At 41.9% G+C, this 25,252-nt stretch overlaps 1 protein-coding gene across 12 annotated transcripts in view; it reads left to right on the top strand.

The window, feature by feature from the left end:
* The window catches only part of TAMM41 (TAM41 mitochondrial translocator assembly and maintenance homolog), a 123,137-nt gene that overhangs the window by 37,019 nt on the left and 60,866 nt on the right, over positions 1-25,252 (top strand). For 9 of the 12 annotated variants that reach the window (XR_010584733.1, XM_005547827.5, XM_065539510.2 and 6 more), the window contains 2 exons: positions 145-310; positions 1,928-1,990. Coding sequence is in view for 11 of the 12 variants with exons in the window: in XM_005547827.5 (XP_005547884.2) it covers positions 145-310; positions 1,928-1,990 (229 nt within the window). In the remaining variant the exon portion in view is untranslated. Of the gene's footprint in view, positions 1-144; positions 311-1,927; positions 4,463-22,155; positions 22,292-25,252 lie in introns of those variants that run through there. The other 3 variants (XM_005547826.4, XM_074032995.1, XM_005547824.5) reach the window with 2 other exon arrangements.

The raw sequence follows: 25,252 nt of genomic DNA, 5'->3' as shown, positions 1-25,252 counted from the left end.
AAAGAGAGTCTCCTTAGCCTGCTGCCTCGCCAGGGGTGTGGGTGCATATATGTCTGTGTGATTTTGAAAGAGAAGCCCTGTGTCTGTGAGTATTTGTAGAATTTAAAGCACTTCCATAGACAATGTCTTTGTTCCCCCCTTCAGATAGATAAAAGCCCAGAAGGACAGTTCACTCAGCTGATGACATTGCCCAAAAGCTTACAGCAACAGATACATCATATTATGGACTCTCCTGGAAAAAACAGAGATGTGGAAGAAACTTTATTTCAAGTGGCTCATGATCCCGACTGTGGAGATGTGGTGCGACTAGGTACGTTTATGAATTTGAGGTTGAGGAAATGCCAGCCATGGGGAAAAGCGGACTTTGTGATTGGGACATACTATTTCTTCCTTTTTGTTTAGTGAAATAGAGAGATTGCTTCTCAGAAGAAGAAAGCACTAAAAGTTTGAGGGTTTTTCTAAATCTGAATTTTTACTTGTTTGAAGTAACATGGTGAAAATACTTCTATTTTTAAATTTCTGGATCCTAAATCACTGTCAAAGGGAGAAACAATGTTTCTTTTGGTTTCTAGAGCACAACTTCTAGAATTTATTTAAAAGATATGTCTGTGTTCTTTGTGGTGGTCTGAGAAAAGAGATTGGTGGCATTTTTTTGTGCTTTTGTAACATCGAGAACACAGCTTTCCTCAATCAACTCCATTTGATGTGTCTCATACAGTGTTCAGTGCATTCCCTGAGACATGGCCCACGTTCCACAGCATTTTCCCCAGCCCTGCCCTAATGTTTATCCAAAACTCTGAACCCAGGCCAGGTGCAATGGCTCATGCCTGTAATCCCAAAACTTTAGGAAGTCCAGGAGGGAGAATCACTTGAGGCCAGGAATTTGAGACCAGCTTGGGCAACAGAGCAAGACTCTGTCTCTGCAAAAATTTAAAAAGTAGCTGGGCATGGTGGCACGTGCCTATAGTCTCTGCTAACTTGGGAGTCTGAGGTGGGAGGATCGCTTGAGCAGTTGGAGGCTGCAGTGAGCTAGGATCCTACCACTACACTCCAGGCTGGGCGATAGAGCAGTCCTTATCTCTTAAAAAAAAATAATAATAAAAAAATCCTGAACCTGATCTTCAGACACTAACTTCCCTTTAAGGTGCTAAAGGTAATTTATGAGATCAGTCAATCAAGAAATATTTATAAAATTGAGAATGAGTCCCTCTGTCAATTGAGTGCATTCTCCTGTTTTCATTCAGTAAATATGTACTGAGGTGCCAGATAGAATTTACGGAAATGTTTTGCTGAGACCATCACACTGCAGTGGAACATGAGCTGCAGCAAGTGCTCCACTCCCACTGTCCGCCTGGGCCTGACTAGGTTTGCACTGGGTCACCAGCTTCCCATCCCGAAGATAGCTCTGTATGAGGCACACTGTTGTTTGTTTGAACGTGATCCTGGCAACAGTGTGATCTGGGCTGTCTCTTTGAGGGGAGTGAAACTTGTTCCTCACTGTGGAATCCGTATGTGTATTTTCAGAATGAAAGTTTTTCTCGTAGATGTAATCATTTGGTTTTTATCTTTTCATGTTATGCAATTGAGAACCAGAAATCTCAGGCAGATTTAAGTCATAAAATCTTAAATCTGACCCTTTGAGGGTCAGCTAACCCACCCCCTTGTTTTAAGGGGAGGAGGTGCATGCAGAGCTGTTTGGTCATCGGCTTGGACCCACACAGCCGGGTGGCGCCGCGACTGGCTGCTCTGGTCTCCTGGCCCTCAATTCCAGTGCCGTTTTCACTGTCACTGTGACAGCAGGACAGAGATAGATTTGGTGGTTTGATTGGCTGACTAGAAAGAATATTTAGTTTCAAATTTTAAAACTGTTAAGATGACTAACATCTGTTTTGGGTTTTTTGGTCTCCTTTTTGTTTTTATCTCACAGGGCTTTCAGCAATCGTGAGACCTTCTAGTATAAGACAGAGCACGAAAGGCATTTTTACTGCTGGTAAGAGCTTTAGAAATCCATGTATAACATACCTGCTGACTAAAGCTTTGTCTCTTTTAAGTGCTTGTGAAATGCTGAGCTTTGATGGCCATAAACTGGGATATTGCAGTAAGGTACAAACAGGCATAACAGCAGCAGAATCTGGTGGTCTAACAACGTCAGACCATTGGCAGTGCTGTTGGAAGCTTTACTACCCTTCTGAATTTTCCGAGATACTTCCTGTGTGCAGGGTTTTTTCCTCATGTTGTTTTATTTATCAGAGTTACAGATGCGTAGGATTGCAAAAACAGCAGCACCTGTGCTCCCTCTCCTCTTCCCCTTCTCTGAGACAACTGCTTCCATCTGTCTTAGTGGGTTATTTTTGTTTTCACTGCCATTTCTCTAAATGGTGAGTTTTCCTTGCTCCTTCTCTACATTTCAACTTTAGTATCATCTATTGACTTCTCTCTATGGGAGGTTAGAATTCAACTCTGGCACCCACCCTCATCAAATGTACTCACCCTCCCATCCCTCTGTCCTCCTAATATAGTTGTCTCGTGGCTTTGGCTAGTTTTCAGTTTGATGGTATGGTGAGCCGCATAGTACACCTTTCCTTCCCTGCACAATGTTCTTCTCTCATGGAGAGTGTCTTCACTGTCCCCTGTAGGGGGTCCCTCATTTCTTGTATCTCATGTCTTTCACTTGCTTGGTGCACACTCTCATTTTGGTAAAGCACATTTTCCAGTAATTTCCTGAGAAAGGGAACATGGAAGGCACATTTGGAGACCATGTATGTCTGAAAGTCTTTTTTGTCTGCTTTCACCCATAATTAATACTTAGGCTGGGTATAGATTAGAAATCACTTTCCTTTAAAATTTTGAGATCATTGCTGCATTTATCTTTTACTTCTAGGATTGTTGTCTATGTCTAAAGCCAATCTGATTCTCAATATTTTGTGTATGTTATTTCTGGAAGCATGTTAGGTCTTTATTTTTCCCCAGTGCTCTGAATTCTCTCAGTGATGTGCTTTAATGTGAGTCTGTTATCTGTTTCACCAGGAACTCATTGCCCTTTCTGTTGGGAAACTCAGAATATAAGTGTATAAGAAAATGTTTTAAATTTTTTCTTTAATTTCGTCCCATCTGTTTTCTCTGTTCTCTTTCTGGAACTCCTTATATTCAAATATTGGATCTCTTAGATTAGTCCTTTGGTTTTTGTCTTCTATTTTTTTATCTATTTGTTCTTTTGCTCTGCTTTGGGAGATTTTCTCGAATTTCTCAACTTTAGCTTCCAACCCTTCTGTTGAGTGTTTATAATTTCCAGGAACTCTCTCTTTTCTTGTTCTCTGAATGCTCCTGTTTTTTGCATCCTATTCTTGTTTTATGGTCTAAATATTTGACATCTCTTTGGAGGACAAAGTGGCTGTATCAATTCATTGTCCCACAAGCAGAGTAGGAGAATACTCTTTTCTTCCCATTTTTTCCAACATTTGGCATCATCAAGTGATTGATGGACTTTTCTGGTTCAGGCTTTCTCTATGCAAGCCTCCATTGAGCATCTCTCATGTGCCAGCCGCTCGGGATACAAAATTGAACACAATGCTGAATTAGTCTGTTCTCACGCTGCTAATAAAGACATACCTGAGATTGGGTAATTTATAAAGGAAAGAGATTTAATTGATTCACAGTTCCACATGGCTGGGGAGGCCTCAGAATCATGGCGGAAGGTGAATGAGGAGCAAAGTCATGTCTTACGTGGCGGCAGGCAAGAGAGCGTGTGCAGGGGAGCTCCCTTTTATAGAACCATCAGATCTCACGACACTTAATCACTATCATGAGAACAGTACAGGAAAGACCTGCCTCCATGATTCAGTTACCTCCCACCGGGTCCCTCCCACGATGTGGGGATTATTACAATTCAGGGTGAGATTTGGGTGGGAACACAGAGCCAACCCATATCAAATGCTATACTGCCTTCCAGAGGCTTATAATCTAGAAGGGAAAAGAGACATGCTAACAGAAATTTGTGAGAGAGGGAGAAATAGCACAGAGGTAGCCCAAAAAGGGGAGTGATCTTTCAACCTAATTCTGATCCCTGAGTTTGAGATTGCTGGGGAGCTGGTGTGGTCACACCTCTCAGTGTCTCATAGCCCAACTGCACCGCTCTGAGCATTTGGCCCTTAAGGACCGTGTTGCCCTCCTGAATCACTGGAAAGATTCAACACGGCCAGGTGTGGTGGCTCACACTTATAATCCCAGCACTTTGGGAGGCCAGGGTGGGAGGATTGCTTGGGCTGAAGAGTTCAAGACCAGCCTGGGCAACACAGCAAGACCCTGTCTCTTTAAAAATAATAAAAATAGGCCAGATGCAGTGGCTCACACCTATAATCCTAGCACTTTGGGAGGCCAAAGCAGGAGGATCACTTGAGTCCTGGAGTTCGAGATCAGCCTGGGCAACATGGTGGAACCCCATCTCTACAAAAAATATGAAAAATAGGCCGGGTGTGGTGGCTCATGCCTGTAATCCTAGTACTTTGGGAGGCTGAGACAGGCGGATTATCTGAGCCCAGGAGTTTGAGATCAGCCTGGGCAACACAGTGAAACCCCGTCTCTACTAAAGTACAAAAAATTAGCCGGGTGTGGTGGTGCATGCCTGTAGTCCCAGCTTCGAAAGGCTGAGGCAGGAGAATTGCTTGAACCTGGCAGGCGGAAGTTGCAGTGAGACAAGATTGTGCCACTGCACTCTGGCCTGGGCGACAGAGTGAGACTTTGTCTCAAAAAAAAAAAAAAAAAAAAAAGTGCTGGGCATGGTGGTGCGCACCCGTAGTAGTCCTGAGCCCAGGATGTCGAGGCGGCATTGAGCTGAGAACGCGCCACTGCACTTCAGTCTGGGTGACAGAGTGAGACCCTGTCTCAAAAAAAAAAATTATAATAATAAAAATTTTGTATAAATTAAAAGTTTCAACAAAGACTTAGTGGCACTTGCATCACATCTACTGAACTAAATATTTTCCTACCATTTGGGTGCATGGCTTTGCATTTCCAGTTAAGATATTCATTTAATCTATGTTCCTGCTAGTTTACTCTGGCAACACTGAAGATGAAGTACTTTTGTTTGTTTGGGTGATTCATGCTGTTAATCTGAATTTTACATGATTGCCTCTCCCTTGCCGTGATCCTCCTCGGGTGAGGCTTAATTATTTGTTTTGTTTTTGGCGTCCCATGCTATAAGGAATTATTGGAATTATTAGAATTATTGCTAATTATTTTTCAGTTGTGACGATGGTGGTGGTATGGAGCTTTTTTAAAACAAAATCCCTTTCTTTTAGAAATGCATACTAAAATAATTCCAGATGCAATGATATGTTGTCTGGGATTTGCTTCCAAATAAAACATGGCAGAGGGCAGTGGGTAATGGGTAGATGATACAAGATTGGCCATGAGCTGATATATTGTCAAAGCTAGGTAAAGACGCATGGGGCTGTTTTATACTCTTCTGTCTGTGATTTAAGTTTGAATTTTTTTCTAATAAAAGACTGAAAAAGATCTTGACACCTTCAACCTGAAATGAGCCTTTGGTCCTCTTTCCACTCATTATTTCTATTCACCAGCAGAGGGCAGTTGGGCACAGAACCCACAGCTCAGCTGTCCTTGTGGCCCTGGAGTGCTGATGCTGCTTCCCCTGAGTGCTTACTGCTTGCTTCCCCTTCCCTTTTTTTTTTTCTTTTTATTTTTTAAAATGTTTAAGGAATACAAGTGCATTTTTCTTACATGGTAAAGTCTGGGCTTTTAGTGTACCCATCATTGCCCAGATAGTGAACATCGTGCCCAATAGGTAATTTTCCAACCCTCACCTCCTCCCACCCTCACACTTTTTATAGTCACCAGTGTCATTCTATTCTGTATGTTCATGCATACACATTATTTAGCTCCCACTTAAAGTGAGAACATGTTGATACTTGAATTTCTGTTTCTGAGTTATTTCACTTAGAATCATGGCCTCCAGCTCTACCCATCTTGCTGCAAAAGACATGATTTCATTCTTTGTTATGACTAAGTAGTATTCAAAGTGAGATATAGATATAGATATACACACAATTTTGTTATCCAGTCCTCCATTGATGGACACTTAGGTTAATTCCATATTATTGATATTGTGACTAGTGCTGCAGTAAACATACAAGTGTTTTTTGTTGTTGTTGTTGTTGTTGTTTGATATAATGATTTCTTTTCCTTTGGGTATATACACAGTAATGGGATTGCTAGATCAAAGTTAATTCTATGTTTAGTTCTTTAAGACGTCTCCATCCTGTTTTCCATAAAGGTTGTACTAATTTAGATTCCTTTCAACAGTGTATAAAGCATTCCCTTTTCTCCACATCTGCACCAACATCTATTTGTTGTTTTTTGTTTTTTTGTGAAACAGAGCAACAGCCTCGCTCTGTTGCTCAGGCTGGAGTACAGTGGCATGATCTCAGCTCACTGCAACCTTCCCCTCCTGGGTTCAAGCGATTCACCCCCCTCAGCTTCCCGAGTAGCTGGGATTACGAGCGTGTGCCACCACACTCGGCTAATTTTTGTATTTTTAGTAGAGACGGGGTTTCACCATGTTGACCTGGCTAGTCTCAAACGCCTGGCCTCAAGTGATCCACCCACCTCAGCGTCCAAATTGCTGGGATTACAGACATGAGCCACCATGCCCAGCCTCAACATCTGTTGTTTTTTTGTCTTTTTAGTAATAGCCATTCTGACTGGTATAAGGTGGTATTTCATTGTGGTTTTAATTTGCATTTCTCTTGCGATAAGTGATGTTGAGCATTTTTTTTTTCATGTTTGTTGGTAGTTCGCATGTCTTCTTTTGAAAAAATGTCTGTTGATGTCCTTTCCCCACTTTTTAATGAAGTTATTTTTTTTTTCCTTGTTGAGTTGTTTGAGTTCCTTATAGATTCTGGATATTAGCCTTTGTTGGATACCTTCTTTTGCAAATATTTTTTTCCCGTTTTGTAGGTTGTCTTTTGGTGCTCTGTTGATTGTTTCTTTTGCTATGCAAAAGCTTTTTAGTTTAAGTCCCATTTATCTATTTTGTTTTGTGTTTGCTTTTGAGGACTTGATCATAAATTATTTGTCTAGGCCAATGTCCAGAAGAATTTTCCTAGGTTTTCTTCTAGGATTTTTATAGTTTCAGGTCATTTTTCTTCTAGGACTTTGTAGTTTCAGGTCATACATTTTAAGTTAATTTTTTTATGTGGAGAGAAGTTTGTGTCCAGTTTCATTCTTCTGCCTATGGCTATGCAGTTTCCCCAGTACCATTTATGGAACAGAGTATTTTTCCCTATGTGTATTTTTGTTGACTTTGTCAAGGATCAGTTGGTTGTAGGTATGTGGCTTTATTTTTGGGTTGTCTAATCTGTGTGTCTGTTTTTATTTATTTATTTATTTATTTATTTTTAGTTTTTTTTGAGACGGAGTTCCACTCTTGTTGCCCAGGCTGGAGTGCAGTGGCACGATCTCAGCTCACTGCAACCCCCACCTCCTGGGTTCAAGCGATTCTCCAGCCTCAGCCTCCCGGGTAGCTAGAATTACAGGCACCCACCACCATGCCCGGCTAATTTTTATATTTTTAGTAGAGACAGGGTTTCACCACGTTGGCAGGCTGGTCTCAAACTCCTGACCCCAGATCATCCACCTGCTTCGGTCTCCCAAAGTGCAGGGATTACAAGCGTGAGCCACCGCGCCCAGCCATGTGTCTGTTTTTATTTCAGTACTGTGCTGTTTTGGTTGCTATAGCCTTGTAGTATAATTTTAAGCCAGATAATGTGATGCCCTGGTTCTTTTTGCTCAGAATTGCTTTGGCTATTTGGAATTTTTTTTTTTTTGGTTCCCTATAAATTTTAGGATTTTTTTTTCTGATGCTATGAATAATGATATTGGTAATTTGATAGGGATTGTGTTGAATCTGTAGATTGCTTTGTATAGTATGATCATTTTAACAATATTTGTTCTTCCAATCCATGAGTATGGGATGTTTTTCCTTTTTTGTGTATCATGTACAATTTCCTTCATCAGCATTTGGCAGTTCTCCTTATAGAGATCTTTCACCTCCTTGGTTAACTATATTCCTGGGTTGTCTTTCTTCTTTATTTGTCACTATTATAAATGGGATTGCCTTCTAGATTTGGTCTTCAGCTATATTGCTATTGATGTACAGAAGTGCTATAGATTTCTGTATGTTAATTTTACATTCTGAAACTCTGCTGATTTCATGTATCAAATCTAAGAGTTTTCTGGTGGAGTCTTTATGGTGTCCTAGATGTAAGATAATATCATCAGTGATAGGAATAATTCGACTTCTTCTTTTCCCATATGTATACCTTTTTTTTTTTTTTTTTTGGAGACGGAGTCTCACTCTGTTGCCCAGGCTGGAGTGCAGATGCAGTGGCATGATCTCGGCTCACCACAACCTCCGCCTCCCGGGTTCAAGCAATTTTCCTCCCTCAGCTTCTCGACTAGCTGGGACTACAGGTGTGTGCAACCATGCCCAGCTAATTTTTATATTTTTAGTAGAGACAGAGTTATACTATGTTGGCCAGGCTGGTCTTGAACTCCTGACCTCATGATCCGCCCGCCTCAGCCTCCCAAAGTGCTGGGATTACAAGCGTGAGCCACTGTGTCTGGCCTCCATATGGATACTTTTTACTTTTTCACTTGCCCGGTTGTTCTCGTGAGAACTTCCAGTATTACATTGTATAACAATGGTAAAAGTGGGCATGTTTGTCTTGTTCTAGTTCTTAGAGGGAGTGCTTTCAACTTTTCCCTGTCAAGTATGATGTTAGGTGTGGTTTTGTCATATATGTCCTTTATTATGTTGAGGTATGTTCTTTCTATGCCCAATTTGTTGAGGATTTTTTATCAGGAAAGGATGCTGAACTTTATTGAATTTTTTTTTCTTTTTTTTTTTTTTTGAGACAGAGTCTTGCTCTGTCGCCCAGGCTAGAGTGCAGTGGTACAATCTCAGCTCACAGCAACCTCTGCCTCCTGGGTTCAAGCAATTCTGCTGCCTCAGCCTCCCAAGTAGCTGGGACTACAGGCACACATCACCACACCTGGCTAATTTTTGTATTTTTAGTAAAATCGGGGTTTCACCATGTTGGCCAAGCTGGTCTTGAACTCCTGATCTCAAGTGATCTGCCCACCTTGGCCTCCCAAAGTGCTCGGATTACAGGCGTGAGTCACTGTGCCCAGCCTATTGAATGCTTTTTCTGCATCTATTTAGATGATCAAATGGTTTTTGCCCTTAATTCTGTTTATGTGATGTATCACATTTATTGATTTGTATATATTGAACCATCCTTGCTTCCCTGGGGCGAATCCCGCCTGATCATAATATATTCTCTTTTTGATGTGCTGTTGGATTTAATTTGTTAGTATTTCGTTGAGGATTTTTGTGTCTGTGTTCATCAGAGATATTGGTCTATAGTTTTCTATTTTGGTGGTGGTGTGTCCTTGTCTGGTTTTGGTACCAAGGTGATACCGGCCTCATAGAATGAGTTAGGGAGAATTCCCTCCTTGATCTTTTTAGAATAGTTTCAGGAGGATTGGTATTCATTCTTTCTGTGTTTGGTAGAGTTTAGCTATGAATCCATCTGGTCCTGGGCTGCTTCTTGTTGTTGGAAGATTTTTATTAGTGATTCAGTCTTGCTACTACATTTCTGGTTTTTTCAGATACTCTGTTTCTTCCTGGTTCAGTCTTGGAGATTATGTTTCCATGAATTTTATCAATTTCCTTTAGGTTTTCTAGTTTGTGGGCATCTAGGTGTTTATAATATTCTCTGATGAGCTTTTGTATGTCTGTAGTATCGATTGTAATGTCTCCTTTTTCATTTCTGATTGTGTTTATTTGTATCTCTTCTTGTCTTATATCTTGTTTATTTTTATCTCTCTTGTCTTCTTAGTCTTAGCTAGTGGCTTATCAATTTTGTGTATCTTTCAAAGAACCAACTTTTTTTTCTTTTTTTTTTTTTTTTTTGAGTCAGGGTTTGGCTCTGTCACCCAGGCTAGAGTGCAGTGGCACAATCATGGCTTACTATAGTATTTGCCTCCCAGGCTTAAGTGATCCTTCCACCTCAGCCTCCTGAGTAGCTGGGAACTACAGTGCACACTACCACGCCTGGCTAACTTTTGTATTTTTTGTCGTGATGGGATTTTGCCACATTGCCCTGGCTGGTTTTGAACTCCTAGAATTGCGATCCGCCTGCCTCAGCCTTCCAAAGTGCAGGGATTATAGGCATGAGCCACTGCACCTGATCCCAGCTTTTCATTTTGTTGATCCTTTGTATTGTTTTTTGGTCTCTATTTTATTTAGTTTTGCTCTGATCTTTGTTATTTCTTTTCTTCTGCTAACTTTGGGTTTAGTTCTTTTTTTTCTTTTTGCTTGAGGTATGGCATTAGGTTGTTAATTTGTGATCTTCCTGCTTTTTCATGTAGACATGTAATGCTATAAGCATTGGTAGTGCCTCTTAGCACTGCTTTTGCTGCATCCCACTGGCTTTGGTATGTTGTGTTTTCATTTTTATTTGTTTCAAAAAATTTTTAAGGTCGGGCATGGTGGCTCATGCCTGTAATCCCAGCACTTTGGGAGTCTGAGATGGGTGGATTGCTTGAGCCTAGGAGTTTGAAACCAGCCTGGGCAACATGGAAAAACCCCATTTCTACAAAAAATTAGCTGTGCATGGTCGTATGTGCCTGTAGTCCCAGCTACTCAGGAGGCTGAGGCAGGAGGATCACTTGAGCCAAAGGAGTTTAAGGCTACAGTGAGTCATGATTGCGCCACTGCACTCCAGCTTGGGTGACACAATAAGACCCTGTCTCAGGGGAAAAAATCTTCATTGACCCAGTGATTAAGTGATTATTTAGGGGCATGCTGTTTAATTTCCATGTATTTGTATCGTTTCTCAAGTTCCTCTTATGTTGATTTCTAGCTTTATTCTACTATTGTCTGAGAAGATACTTGATTTTGATTTTTAAAAATGTGTTAAGACTTGTTTTGTAGCCTAACATGTGATCTATCTTGAAGAATGTTTCTTCTTCTTTTTTTTTTTCTTTGTTGAGACAGGGTCTTGCTCTGTTGCCCAGGGTGCAGTGCAGTGGTGTTATCATGGCTTACTGTAGCATTGACCTCCTATTACTAAGCAGTCCTCCCACCTCAGCCTCCTGAGTAGCTGGGACCACAGGCACATACCACCATGCCTGGCTACATTCATTTTTATTATTATTTTTTGTAGAGACAGAGTCTCCCTATATGGCCCATGCTTGAAGAATGTTTTATGTGCTGATGAAATGAATGTATCTTCTATGGATGTTGGGAAGAATGTTCTGTAAATGTCTGTTAAGTCTGTTTGGTCTAAAGTCCAGTGTTTCTTTGTTAATTTTTTGTCTCGATGGTCTATATAGTGCTATGAGTGGAATGTTGAAGTCCCCCACTGTTATTGTATTGCTATCTGTCTCTTTCTTTAGAGCTAGTAATATTTGTTTTGTGAATTTGGGTGCTCATATGTTGGGTGCATATATATTTAGGATTTCCTATATATACTCCTTGGTGAACTGATACCTTTATTGTTATATAATGACATTCTTAGTCTTTTTTTTTTTTTTTAACTGTTTTTGATTTAGAGTCCATTTTATTTGATATATATAGTTCTACTTTTGGTTTCCTTTTGGATGGAATATCTTTTTCTGCCTCTTTACTTTCAGTCTCCTTGCGTCTTCACAGGTAAGGTGAGTTTCTTGTAGGTAGCATATAGGTGGATTATGTTTTTTAATCTGTTCTGCCAGTCTGTATCTTTTAAGTGACGTATTTTATCCATTTACATTTAAGGTTAATATTGATATGTGAGACTTTGTTTCCATCATATGGTTGTTTTCAAGTTATTTTATAAATTCTTTGTTTTCTTTCTTTTTCTCTTTTTGTCCTTGAGTTTTGATGAAATTCTGTCATTTGATTTCTTTCTTTTCCTCTTTTGTGAGATTGTTTTATAAGAACTGTGAGTTTTATATTTCTGCGCATTTTTGTGATGGTGAATATCAACGTTTTTTTTCCAGGTTTAAGACTCCTTTGAGCATTTCCTATAGGGCCGGTCTAGTGGTGACAGATTCCCTTAGTATTTGTCTAGGAAAGACTAGTCTCTTTCATTTATGAAGCTTATTCTAGCAAGATATAAAATTCTTAGCTGACAGGGTTTTTTTCCTTCAGCACTTTGAAAATGCTATCCTATTCTCTTCTGGCCTTTAAGGTTTCTGCTGAAAAGTCCACTGTTAGTCTGATGAGGTTTCATTGATGGGTAACTAGATGCTTTTCTCTTGCTAATTTTAAAATTGTTTCTTTTACTTTCATTTTAGACTTTCTGATTATAATATGCTGTGTTGAAGTCCTTTTTGCAGTGTATTCACCTGGGGGTCATTGGGTCTCTTGTATCTGGATATCTGACACACGGTGCTAGACTTGAGAAGCTTTCATTGATTATTTCCTTAAATAGATTTTCTAAACATTTTAACCTCTCTTCCCGCTCAGCTTTTTCTTCACTTCCAATGATGCCACATTGCATTGTGGAAGTCTAGAATGACAGAATGTGTATAACCTCACCCTGAGGTAACATAAAGCATGGAAAGTGATGAGCACCCCTTCAGAATCTGTGGGTTAAATGGCCTTATGCTCTGGCTTCTCTGTTTATTATGGCCAAGAGCTGTGACAAAGGTTTCCTAGCATAGTGCTGAGGGCAGAGGTTTGTGAGCCCCAGAGACTAGAGCTCAAATTACAACCTAACCAGTGTGACTTGGGCAAGTTACCTAATTTTTCTGAGTTTTAACTTCATAGGAATAATTATGCCTGCCTCACCAGGTTGTGAAGATTATGTTTGTTTTTTTGTTTGTTTTGGGTTTTGTTTTTTTTTGGAGACAGGTCCTAGCTCAGGCCAGAGTGCAGTGGTGTATTTTATGTTTGGTTTTTTGTTTTTGTTTTGTTTTTTTGGAGACAGTTTCTAGCCTAGGCTAGACTGCAGTGGTGTGATCCTCCCACTTTAGCCTCCCAAGTAGCTGGGTCTAAAGGATGCAGTACCACACCTGGCTATGTTTTTTTGTTTTGTTTTTGTTTTTTGTAGAGACTGAGTCCCACTATGTTGCCCAGGCTTGTCTCAAATTCCTGGGCTCAAGTGATCCTCCCACCTCAGCCTCCCAAAGTGCTGGAATTACAGGCTTGAGCCACTGCACCTGGCCAGGAAATTATATTTTAAGATATATTAAAGCATCTAGCATTATGTCTGGTTTTTCTTCTTTTGGTATCATTTACTTAAAAGTGTCTTGACCTCTGTTTAAAACAAGCCTCTTTACAATGTCATATTCAAATGGTGTTAGCCCCTGGCCCAGGTCTCCAGCTGGAGTAAACTGTGACAGGCACCGAGTAGCTGGTTTGCCTGCTTCTCTTTCCTCATCCTCACAGTAAGCTTCAGAACCTCTATCCTTCTCCACCTTGTTCTTTTTTTTTTTTTTTACTTTTATTTTAAGTTTAGGGGTATAGGTGCAAATTTGTATGTAGGCAAACTTGTGCCATAGAGGTTTGTTATACAGATTATTTTGTTACCCACTTATTAAGCCTAGTTAGTACCCATTAGTTATTTTTTCTGATCCTCTCACTCCTCCCATCCTCCACCCATCAGTAGGTCCCAGTGTCTGTCTGTTGTTCCCTTCTATGTGTCTATGTGTTCTCATCATTTAACTCCCACTTGTAAGTGAGAATATGCAGCATTTGGTTTTCTGTTGCTGCATTAGTTTGCTGAGGATAATGGCCTCCACCTCCATCTATATCCCTGCAAAGGACACGATCTCTTTTTCATTATGGCTGCATAATATTCCATGGTGTATGTGTACCACATCCATTCATGGGCATTTAGGTTGATTCCATGTCTTTGCTATTGTGAATAGTGCTGCAGTGAGTCCACACATGCTTGTGTCTTTGTGATAGAATGATTTATACTCCTTTGGGTGTGTACTCCAGTAATGGGATTGCTGGATCAAATGGCAGTTCTCTTTTTAGGTTTTTGAGGAATTGGTACATTGTCTTCCACAATGGTTGAACTAATTTACACCCCTGCCAGCAGTGTATAAACATTCCTTTTTCTCTACAACCTCACCAGCATCTGTTGTTTCTTGACTTAATAACAGTCATTCTGACTGCTGTGAGATGGAATCTCATTGTGATTTTGATTTGCATTCCTCTAGTTATCAGTCATGTTGAGCTTTTTTTCCTGTGATTGTTGGCTGCATGTATGTCTTTCTTTGAAAAGTGGCTGTTCGCGTCCTTTGCCCACTTCTTAATGGGGTCTTTTTTTTCTTATAAATTTGTTTAGGTTCCTTATAGATGCTGGATATAAGGCCTTTGTCAGACGCATAGTTTGCAAAATTTTCTCCCATTTTGTAGGTTGTCTGTTCAGTCTGTTCTTCGCTGTCTTGTTCTTTTGCTGTGCAGAAGCTCTTTAGTTTAATTAGATCCCATTTTAAATTTTTGCTTTTGTTGTAATTGCTTTTGGCATCTTTGTCATGAAATCTTCCCATTCTTCTGTCCAGAATGGTATTGCCTAAGTTGTCTTCCAGGGTTTTTATAGCTTTCCATTTAAGTCTTTAATCCATCTTGACTTAATTTTTGTATATGGTACAAGGAAGGGGTCCAGTTTCAATCTTCGGCATATGGCTAACCAGTTATCCGAGCAACATTTATTGAATAGGGAGTTCTTTCCCCATTGCTTGTTTTTGCCTGCTTTGTCAAAGATCAGGTGATTGTAGTTGTGCAACCTTATTTCTGGGTTTCTGTTCTGTTCCATTGGTCTATGTGTTTTGCTACCAGTACCATGCTGTTTTGGTAACTGTAGCCCTGTAGTTATAGTTTGAAGTCGGGTAGCATGAGGCCTCCAGCTTTGTTCTTTTTGCTTAGGATTGCCTTGGCTATTCGGGCTTTTTTAGTTCCATATGAATTTTTAAATAGTTTTTTCTAGTTCTGTGAAGAATGTCATTGGTAGTTTAATAGGAGTAGCATTGAATCTGTAAATTGCTTTAGGCAGTATGACCATTTTAACAGTAGTGATTCTATCTATGAGCATGGAATAGTTTTCCATTTGTTGGCATCATCTCTGATTTCTTTGAGCAGTGTTTTGTAGTTCTCCTTGAAGAGATCTTTTACCTCCCTGGTTAGCTGTATTCCTTTTTGTGGCAGTTGTAAATGGGGTTGAGTTCTTTTTTTTTTTTTTTTTTTTGAGATGGAGTCTGGCTCGGTTGCCCAGGCTGGAGTGCAGTGGCCGGATCTCAGCACACTGCAAGCTCCGCCTCCCAGGTTTACGCCATTCTCCTGCCTCAGCCTCCTGAGTAGCTGGGACTACAGGCGCCCACCACCTCGCCCGGCTAGTTTTTGTATTTTTTAGTAGAGACGGGGTTTCACCGTGTTAGCCAGGATGGTCTCGATTTCCTGACCTCGTGATCTACCCGTCTCGACCTCCCAAAGTGCTGGGATTGGGGTTGAGTTCTTAATTGGCTCTTGGCTTGACTGTTTTTGGTGTGTTGGAATGCTAGTGATTTTTGCACATTGATTTTTTTATCCTGAGACTTTACTGAAGTTGTTTATTAGCCAAAGGAGCTTTTGGGCTGAGATCCACCTTGCTCTTTACGAGTCCTTTTGTTGTCATCATAGCTGTTGTTCTGCCTTACTTTTGCTAGGTCCTTCTCCCCAAAATTTCTCAAGTTCTGCCTCTGTTCAGTTTTTCAGCCAGCTCATATGTCATCTGTAGGATGAGAAAACCCTAGCATATTTGGTTTAGTTTTTATTCTTTTATAGCCATTATCCCTCCTCCCCTGTGCAACCTCCTACTCATAAATGGGATAAAAAGGAAGATTTGGTCTTCCCCTTAGCCAACCGATACAAAGGTCAAATTCAGTTAAATTCCAGGAATCCACTTAGTGAAGGAGCTAAGCTTGGAGTCAGAGGATAGGGTTTTGGGGTTCTGATTATTCGTTTCTTCACTCTATGACTATGGTATGGTATTCTCTCTTCTGTGAGGTGGTGGGAATACTAATACCCAACTCACAAGGTGTTCCAGGGCTTACATGAGAGCATCCAGGGTGTTATCCAGGGGTGCTTTATAAATTTAGATGAAAGTAGATCTAAATTTCACTCTACTTCTACGAAACATGGAAGCCAGGCATCTATAACCAGCTTGGAGGACTGCCCTGCCTAGTAAACAGTGTTGGATAACAATGGCACTATGTCCTCAATGCAGTCTGACTGATGCTCTGTCCTTACTAGTTCCCTTGAAATTCCCTGACCATCACATACACTCCTGTTCAAATATAAGTAGAGAATTGCTTCCAAAACCGAACACTTTTTCTTTTCCTTTAGCCTGGGAGTTGATTATTTAGCAAATCATTGTAATTTCCCTTAGACTGTGCTGCTAGTAGGATAAGATCATTCTCATCAGATCACCAACTGAAGCCAGCCGGCTTAGGAGTACCAAAAGATTATTTAGCTTCCTAAAACTTGCTTGCTCCTCCTTTCATGGTAGCAACAGATGACCTCACATCTCAAACTGGCAACAACAGACCAGCTAAGCAAACTGCATATTCTAGCAGCAGCCTTTTATAAGGTATCTAACCCGAGTGGAGAGAAGTGGAACTGTCTGAGTACTCTGGTATGGGAACAGGTAGGTGAGAAATGGGGGAGTTTAGTGATCAGATGGAGAGAGAAGCAGGGGCCAAACAAAGACTTTAAAAGCCATGTCTTTAAGGAGTTTAGGGTTTCTTTTGAGGGCAGAGGGAAGTCACCATAGGACTGCAGAAAGACTAGTGTAGTTAGAGTATGGAGATCAAATGGAAGGACAGTAAACCTATTGCTAGGGAGACTGAGTAGATATGGCTGCAGCCAGTCAGCTGAGGAGTTACAGCAGCCTGAACGCAGGTCATTGCAGTTCAGACAGGAAAGATTCGCCGTGTTTAGAAGGGAACACGACTGGGTCTTGGTGACTAAAGGGATATGGGACATGAAGGAGGAGTCAGAACTAACTCCCAGGTTTTGGGCCTGTGAAGCAGTAGAGCCATTCATTCCCTGAGCAGAGAGGGAGGTTGGGTGAGGACGATGAGTTTAATTTTTAAATCTTATTTTTTCCCACCTGACTTTGTGGTCAATCAGAATTAACTCTGGGGACAAATACCTGTTTACCTCTCTAGCTTCAAAAGATTCAGCTAAACTAAATTAACAAGACAGGTTCAGTCTTGCTCCTAAAAGGCATGCCTCAGTTGTTCCTTACCAGCCTTTTCCGGGAACACAGTAGAACGGATTAGTCATCATCCTCTGCTTCTGATTTCTTATAAATGAAGCGTTTCTTCCGTTTGTTGGTGCCTATATATTTTAATTAGAAGAACACTCGTGCTCTGATGCTGATTTGCTTATCACTTCAGCCTACAAGTTCTTAAAATAAGTTGTACTTTTGCCTCAGAAGAGATTTTCTTTGTAGGTATATCTGCTTATGGTTGGAAATGAATTGGAAGGTTGTTTTGGGGATACTAATTTTATCGAAAGTCTGAAATGTAAAATTATGGAAGGGTAGAGATCTTTCACAGCCTAGCCGTATTTCTACCTCACGTTGTTTCCTGGAGAGTTTGTCTGTCAGTAGACCCATCTGTTTCAAGATCACACAGGGAGTTCATAGTCTTACATGTGTATTAACTTTGCTGTAGGTCATGTGAAACAAGCTGGAAATAGAGAAACCTTAGGAGCCATATAGTGACATAGTTTTCTGCATGCTTCTAAAACAAAATCCTGACTTTAGATACTAACCAGAATTCATAATGACTAGTTTTAGGTAAATAAGGATCTCTCTACAGGGGATGCATCTAAAGAGATGTTGCGCCTTTATCCATTGGGGAAGGAGTGAGCAGAATTCTTAAATCATCATCCTTTCCTGTAGAAAGAGTAAGCTTAATGTAATGTGGGCACAGTGGCTCACACCTGTAATCCTAGCACTTTGGGAGGCTAAGGTGGGAGGATGGCTTGAGGCCAAGGGTTCAACACCAGCCTGGGCAACAAAGCAAGACCCCATCTCTATAAAAATAAAATAAAATGAGCTAGGCATGGTGGCACGTACCTGTAGCCCCAGCTACTCAGGAAAATGAGGAGAGAGGATCTCTCGAGCCCAGAAGGTCGAGGCTCCAGTGAGCTTTGATTATGCCTCTGCACTCCAACCTAGGGGACAGAGTGAGACCCTGTCTCTTTTTAAAAAAAAAAAAAAAAATTGAAGAAAGTAAGCTTAAGGTAGACCAAGTAGAAGTCTATGGATTGTGGACTCTGCGAGGGCCGAGACCGTAGCTGTTGTCCATACCAGTATCCCTAGCAACTAGTTCAGTGTCTTGCTTATATTGGTGCTCAATAAATATTTGTTCTATGTGTGACTGAATAAATGAAAGATTCTAAATTTTCTGGTAGTCGGAAATATGTCCATATATACAGAAAAGTGCAAAAATCATAAATCTGATGAATTTTCACAAAGGGAACACCTCATAGACCTAGTGCCCAGGTGAAGAAATACAGTCATGCCAGTCCCCAGTGCCCCTCACGCCTGTCACAGACATTGCTTCTCCGAGAGTAAGCACCAGCCTGACTCCCAGTGCCACGGTTCTGTTTTACCCATTTTTGAACCATGTATAAGCATGTCCTCTTGTGTCTTTCCCTGTTCATTTATAACATAGTGAGATCCACCGTGTTGGGAGTAGCAGTGGTTCATTTCTGCTCAGTGCACTGTTCTGCTGTGTGAATATACCGCAATTTATCCATTCTACTATTGATGGCTACTTGGGTTCTTCCCGCTTGGGACTATTACAAGTAGTGCTGCTGTGGATATTTTTGTACCTGTCTTTTGGTGGGTGTATGTGTGCGTTCCTGTCAGGTATGTACCGAGGGGTAGAATTCTTGGGTGATAAAGCATGTGACTGTTCAGCCTTAGTAGAAACTGCTAAACAATTGTCCACATTTATACTGGCACTAGCAGAGTTTCTGTTACAGCACCTCCCTGAATACTTGTATAGGTCTTTTTCATTTTAGGCGCCCTAGTGAGTGACTAGTGGTACCTATTGGGCTTTTAATTCACATTTTCCTCATGACTGAGGAAGTTGAGCATTTTTCATTTTATTTGGATATGCTCTTTTGTGAAGCATCTATTCTAGTCTTTTGCTCATTTTCCTACTGAGTTGTCTGTTTTGCTTACTGAATTCTTTCTGTAGTCGGGGCACAACTCCATTGTTGGATACATGTGATGCCAAAATCCCTTACTCTGTGACTTGTCATTTCACTCTTTTTTTTTTTTTTTTTTTTTGAGATGGAGGCTTGCTCTGTTACCAGGCTGGAGTGCAGTGGCATGATCTCAGCTCACTGCAACCTCTGCTTGCCGGGCTCAAGCGATTCTCCTGCCCTAGCCTCCCAAGTAGCTGGGACTACAGGCACGTGCCACCACGCCCAGCTAATTTTTTGTATTTTAGTAGAGACGGGACGGGGTTTCACCATGTTGGCCAGGATGGTCTTTGATCTCCTGACCTTTGTGGTCTGCCCACCTCCGCCTCCGTAAGTGTTGGGATTGCAGCCATAAGCCATGTCATTTTATTCTCTTAATGGTGTCTTTTGGTGAAAAGAAATTCATAATTTCATGTAGTCCAATTTATCCATTTTGTCTTCTATATGTTTGGCAGTTTCTTGTGTCTTGTTTAGAAAAGTTTTGCCTATTTCTTTTTTTTTTTTTTTTTTTTTTTTTTGAGACAGAGTCTCACTCTGTCGCCCAGGCTGGAGTGCAGTGGCCGGATCTCAGCTCACTGCAAGCTCCACCTCCCGGGTTCACGCCATTCTCCTGCCTCAGCCTCCCGAGTAGCTGGGACTACAGGCGCCCGCCACCTCGCCCGGCTAGTTTTTTGTATTTTTAGTAGAGACGGGGTTTCACCGTGTTAGCCAGGATGGTCTCCATCTCCTGACCTCGTGATCCGCCCGTCTCGGCCTCCCAAAGTGCTGGGATTACAGGCTTGAGCCACCGCGCCCGGCCTCAAAATCATGAAATTTAAGTTTTCCACCTTTGTCGAAATTGTCATATTAAGGCAGAAAAGACTCTTCATTCTTATCTGTTGGTTCTTAGCCGTTTGCAAGTCCAGGATCCCTCTGAAAATCTGACTAGAACTCTGGATGCCCTGCACAGAAGTGCACATATGCACACACAGCAGATTTTCCTGCAGCGTTAGGGAGTTCACAGACACTCAGACTTATCTATGGACCCCTTGTTAGAGAACCCCTCATCTGTTCCAACCGTCATTTTACAGATAAGGAAACTGAGGCCCAGGGAATGGCCACTGTTAGTTTGTGGCCCACCTGGGACTAGAGTCCAGGTCTCTTGACTCCGATTCTAGTGCTCTTTCTAACAGATTTCCCTGCTGCAGTCTTTCTGAAAATGTCTCACTGGCAGAACCATAAAAGGGAGAATGTTTTAGTCAAGGGAGATATCTGTCCACTAGCAGCAAAAAAAAAATGACTACATGGTGACACTCTTCTACTTTATGTATTTACCTTAAATGTTTAAGCTCCAAGGAACTCTTTTTGAAGTTGAGCTGGGAATTATGGCCCATGCATCCTCCTCTAGCTGTGACTCAGTGCCCTGGAGTTGCTCTATGAACCTTTCCATGTACAACTACCTGTATTCCGCTTGGTCTTTTGGTTGGTTCTGGCTGGAATTTTAAAAAGCACCTTATGTAATAAGCTTCTAATCTCAATGCTCAAGTGGGTGGGGTTTACCAGAGTGGTTGCTCCAGGGAGAAAATTTAAAGGGGTGGAGGCAGGGAAAGGAACTCTGAGTTTGTTGGCTAGGTTATGTTGGTTTGCAAGTAGTCAACTGTTAGACAGACGAAGCTAGAGTATCTAGAAGTATTCATTAATGATTTTACTGCTCCCCTGCCACTGTCTGCAGTCGTCTTTTCCAAGGCTCTAAGTGGACTAGGCGGTTTACAGGTAATAGGGCCAGATATTTTCAAGCCATCACTCAAACCCAGTGCCAGGCATGTCCAGAGCGAAACCTGTTACCTTGTCAGCATGCTCACCGAAGTGCACTGCCAGGGGTGTGCACTTCACACACATAGCATAGATCACAGTTTTTTGTGTCTCACAGTGAAAAAGACTGTTCGTATCTTTGGGCCACACCCTGAAACACAAACTGAATGATCTCACCCTCAACACAAAGGAAGTCGAGTCCATAATAACTTCCACAAATAGGATACTCTTAGATCTGACAAATAACACCCATTTATTTTATCCCATTTTACTTCTTTCCCCTATGCCGCCGGAGAGCCTTTCTCCAGTTTCATCACACACTCGTGACTAAGTAGATGGGGGTGCTGGGGGGCCAGCTGTCCAAATGAGGCACATTTGTCCTGTCATTTCAAAAGCTTTTACAGAGCACCTGCTGTGTTCCGGGTCCTGTACTAGGTGACAGGGCCACCTAGGTGAATAGGACAAGGTCCCTGTCCTCAGGAAGCTCCCAGTCCGGGCAGAGGCATGGGTGAATCAGCCCACACATACTGCACAGTGTGTCGAGTGAGCACAGATGCTGTGGAGCCACCCTGTGGGTCCAGGGAAGCACTTCCTAGAGAAGAAATCTAAACAGGGGTTCCAAGTCAACGAGGCAGAAGGTGATGGGAACAGCATTTGTCATAGGCAGACAGGTGGCTTTCACAGTGACAGAGAGACAGTGAGCTGGGGATTGGAATTTAGGCCTGAGAGAGAGAGAATGGGGACCCAGTGGCATACAGAGTCTTATCCTTGTCCTGCCTTTTTGAAAGAGCTAAATTCAGAGGTTGCCAATATGTTCATAACTCAAAAGGATCACTTATCCCAATAACTTAGGAACCGTTGGCATCCATATCCCTAAATCGGAAAATGCTGAAATCAGAATCATTTCCCCCTACATTGATGACAGTGACCTTTCATCACCTTCAGCTCCCTGGTCTCCTAGAGCCACTGGCCAGCCCTCACTGCCCTCCTCCAAAGACACGTCTCTGCTCAGGATGTCACTGAAACTGAGCGTCTTCTCAACAAGCCTCCGTTTTCTTACTTTCTCATCTTTTCTCTTTTAGGCATGAAGAAGTCAGTGATTTATAGTTCACTAAAACTGCACAAAATGTGGAAAGGGTGGCTGAGGAAAACATCCTGATTTTGCTTACTTTTATATATGTTATGTATAGATGAATAAAGTGATCCTTTTTGACAGAACAGTGTTTGTTACTTTGACCCATTGCTTGAATTCGAAATACACTGGTTTGTCTAATACTTGGTTTTTTAAATGTATGCATCAGACATTTACCCAGTTGGGACCCAAATATGTTAGAAGGCTTAGCATCAGAAGAAAAGAACCCTCTCCATGTTCAAAGCCATGTGGGTCCTGCAGAATAGCTTTGCCTGTGGCCTGCATTCTGTAGGTACATGAGAGTCAGATATGACAAATTGCATGTATGCTGTGAACACGCAGCCCAGGAAACGTACAGGGTGGGGAAGCGTGGCTTTCTCTGCCTGGCTTGTTATGTCTCTAGTCTCCATCCTGTTCACTTGTTTTTTTTCCAACAAGGACTTGCAAGTGTCACATCAACATTTCCCTGGATCTAGGCTTTTTGTGTTTTTCTTTGTTCTCCACTAAAGTGTATGGGAGCGACTTGGGTAAGGAGCCTGGGACAGACATCTTGCAGAGCCTACCTTATTGTAACAGTTAGGACGTATTTGGGCAACAGGAAGCCCACCACAGAGTGCCTTGAACAGCAAAGGACAGAATCATGCGCCCCAGTTTCTCTCCATCTCTCTGCCCTCTGCCCTCTGCAGTGTTAGCATCGTGCTGAGGCTGGTTTTAGTCTGTCATGAGAGCAGCTTTAAGGGCTATGTGCTTCCAAATCACAACTGGGAGCCACAGAGAATACTGCTTTCAGATGGCCTCTTAGAAAAGCAGGAAACTTTCCCAGCAGCCCCTAGCAAGCCTCTGTTTGGTTTCATGGACGCTGATTGGGTGACATGCCCATCCCAGAGCCCGTAAATGGACAAAGGATGGAACTAAGCTGATAGGCTCAGGCCTGAGCCACCGGCCTCAGCCCAAGAGGTAACTTCCCTCCCCTTGGGCTCACAGGCTTCAGAGAAGGAGTAGATACTTAAATGGGCAATTGAGGAGGAAGGGCTGTTGGGAAGCAACCGCCTCTTCCCACTCATCCACCTTACAAGCCATATGAATCTATTTGATTGAACCTCAGCTTGTCTTTTTTTCCTTCAGATTGTCTTTGTCCCACCTCACACTCTGTATTTCCATTGCCAAGTATTCTAGTGCAGTCCTGTAGGGTCTCTTGTACATTTGAACAATCCCTTGTCTACTTATTTTTTGTTTACTATTGGATTCAGCTCATTCCAACCCATGGCATAGTGAAGAGTGCAGACTTCAGATTCAGCCAAACTGAGTTACATCTCATCCCCACTACTGACCAGCTATGTGATTTTGGGCAAGTTATTGAGCCTCTGAATAGTTTCGCCGTCTGTGAGATGGAAATAACATTACAAACCTCTTCGAGTTGTGCTGGTCTGTGCACTCACGGACCTGTAGAACGCGTAGGGTAGTGCCTGTGCCTAGCATTGAGCAAATGATTGTTGCTGCTGTGGTTCCTTTGTATTATTGGTTTTGTTATTGTTTTCTTTTTCTTTTCTTTTTTTTTTTTTTTTGAGATGGAGTTTCGCTCTTGTTGCCCAGGCTGAAATGCAGTGGCGTGATCTTGGCTCACTGCAACCTCCGCCTCCTGGGTTCAAGCGATTCTCCTGCTTCAGCCTCCCAAGTAGCTGGGATTACAGGTGCCCGCCACCACGCCCAGCTAATTTTTTCTATTTTAAGTAGAGACAGGGTTTCATCATGTTGGCCAGACTGGTCTTGAACTCCTGACCTCAGGTGATCCACCCGCCTCAGCCTCCCAAAGTGCTGGGATTACAGGCGTGAGCCACTGCGCTTGGCCTGTTATTTTCTTCTATAAGCCTTTTTGTTTATTTGTGTAAGTTTTTTCCTCAAGAATGCAAAATAGACTGGGCAAGGTGGCTTATGCTTGGAATCCCAGCACTTCGGAAGGCTGAGGCTGGAGAGTTGCTTGAGCCCAGGAATTCAAGAGCAGCCTGGGCAACATAGCGAGAGCATATCACTACAAAAAGTTTCTTAATAATTAGCTAGATGTGGTGGCACATGCCTGTGGTCCCAGCCACTTGGGAGAGAGGATCACTTGAGCCCAGGAGGTCAAGGCTGCAGTGATCTGTGATTGTGCCACTGTATTCCAGCCTCGGCGACAAAATGGATTCTGCACTGGTTATGTGATAAGAATTTTTCCTCGGCCTATTCAAGACCCACTATAATCTGGCTTTATTTTATTTTATTTTGACTTCTGTCCTCTGTATCTGATAGAGCTTTTTATATTCCTAAAGTAGATACTTTGGAACATATGTGAGTAACAGTGCTGGGGCTTGAACCCTGGCCTCCAGCCTCTGGTGTAGTGCCTTTTCTAACACAGCCTGCAGCTTTCACAAATGATGAATACTTGTGTCTTTGTGTTCCACTGCCCATAGATGTATTCTTCCTTTTCCTCAATCTAAGGTGATTCGTCAAAAAGGCATATAAGGAGGAGACGTAAGACTTTCTCTGAGGAAAGTGGAACTCTTTGGGAGTAAGTAGCTCTTCTCATTCCAGAAGGCCCAAGAAAGAAATGTATTTTGGTGTCACACCTAGAGTTGGTTCTCAACTCTTTCCAGTTGTGTCCTTGGTCAAGTTGCTTAACCCTTCTGAAACTCAGTTTCTATGTCCATGGTGTAGGTATTCTTATACCCATGTGTCAGGTTTGGTGTTAGAATTAAATGACATAACATGTAGATCACCTAACGTGATTCTTGGCACGTCATGATAGTATCTCTGCTATCCAGTTCAGATGGTGAGTTTAGATGGCATGGGATAGTCCCTCATATATTAGTCAGTCTAGCCAAGAAAATGGAAACAACCCTAAGTATATCAAACAGAAGGAATTTAATGTAGGGAATTTGTTACAAAGATGTTGGGAGGCCTGGGAAACAAAAAAGAAGGGGTACCCTGGAGGAGGAAGAAGGGATGATGTGCGGAGAATCTGCACGTCAGGATGCTGTTAGCAGCCCTGTGCTGGAAGTTACAAGCCCACA

This window comes from Macaca fascicularis, chromosome 2 (assembly GCF_037993035.2).
Source record: "Macaca fascicularis isolate 582-1 chromosome 2, T2T-MFA8v1.1".
NCBI lineage: Eukaryota > Metazoa > Chordata > Mammalia > Primates > Cercopithecidae > Macaca > Macaca fascicularis.
Note: the sequence above shows the minus strand (reverse complement) of the source record. Positions and strands in the feature narration are given on the sequence as shown.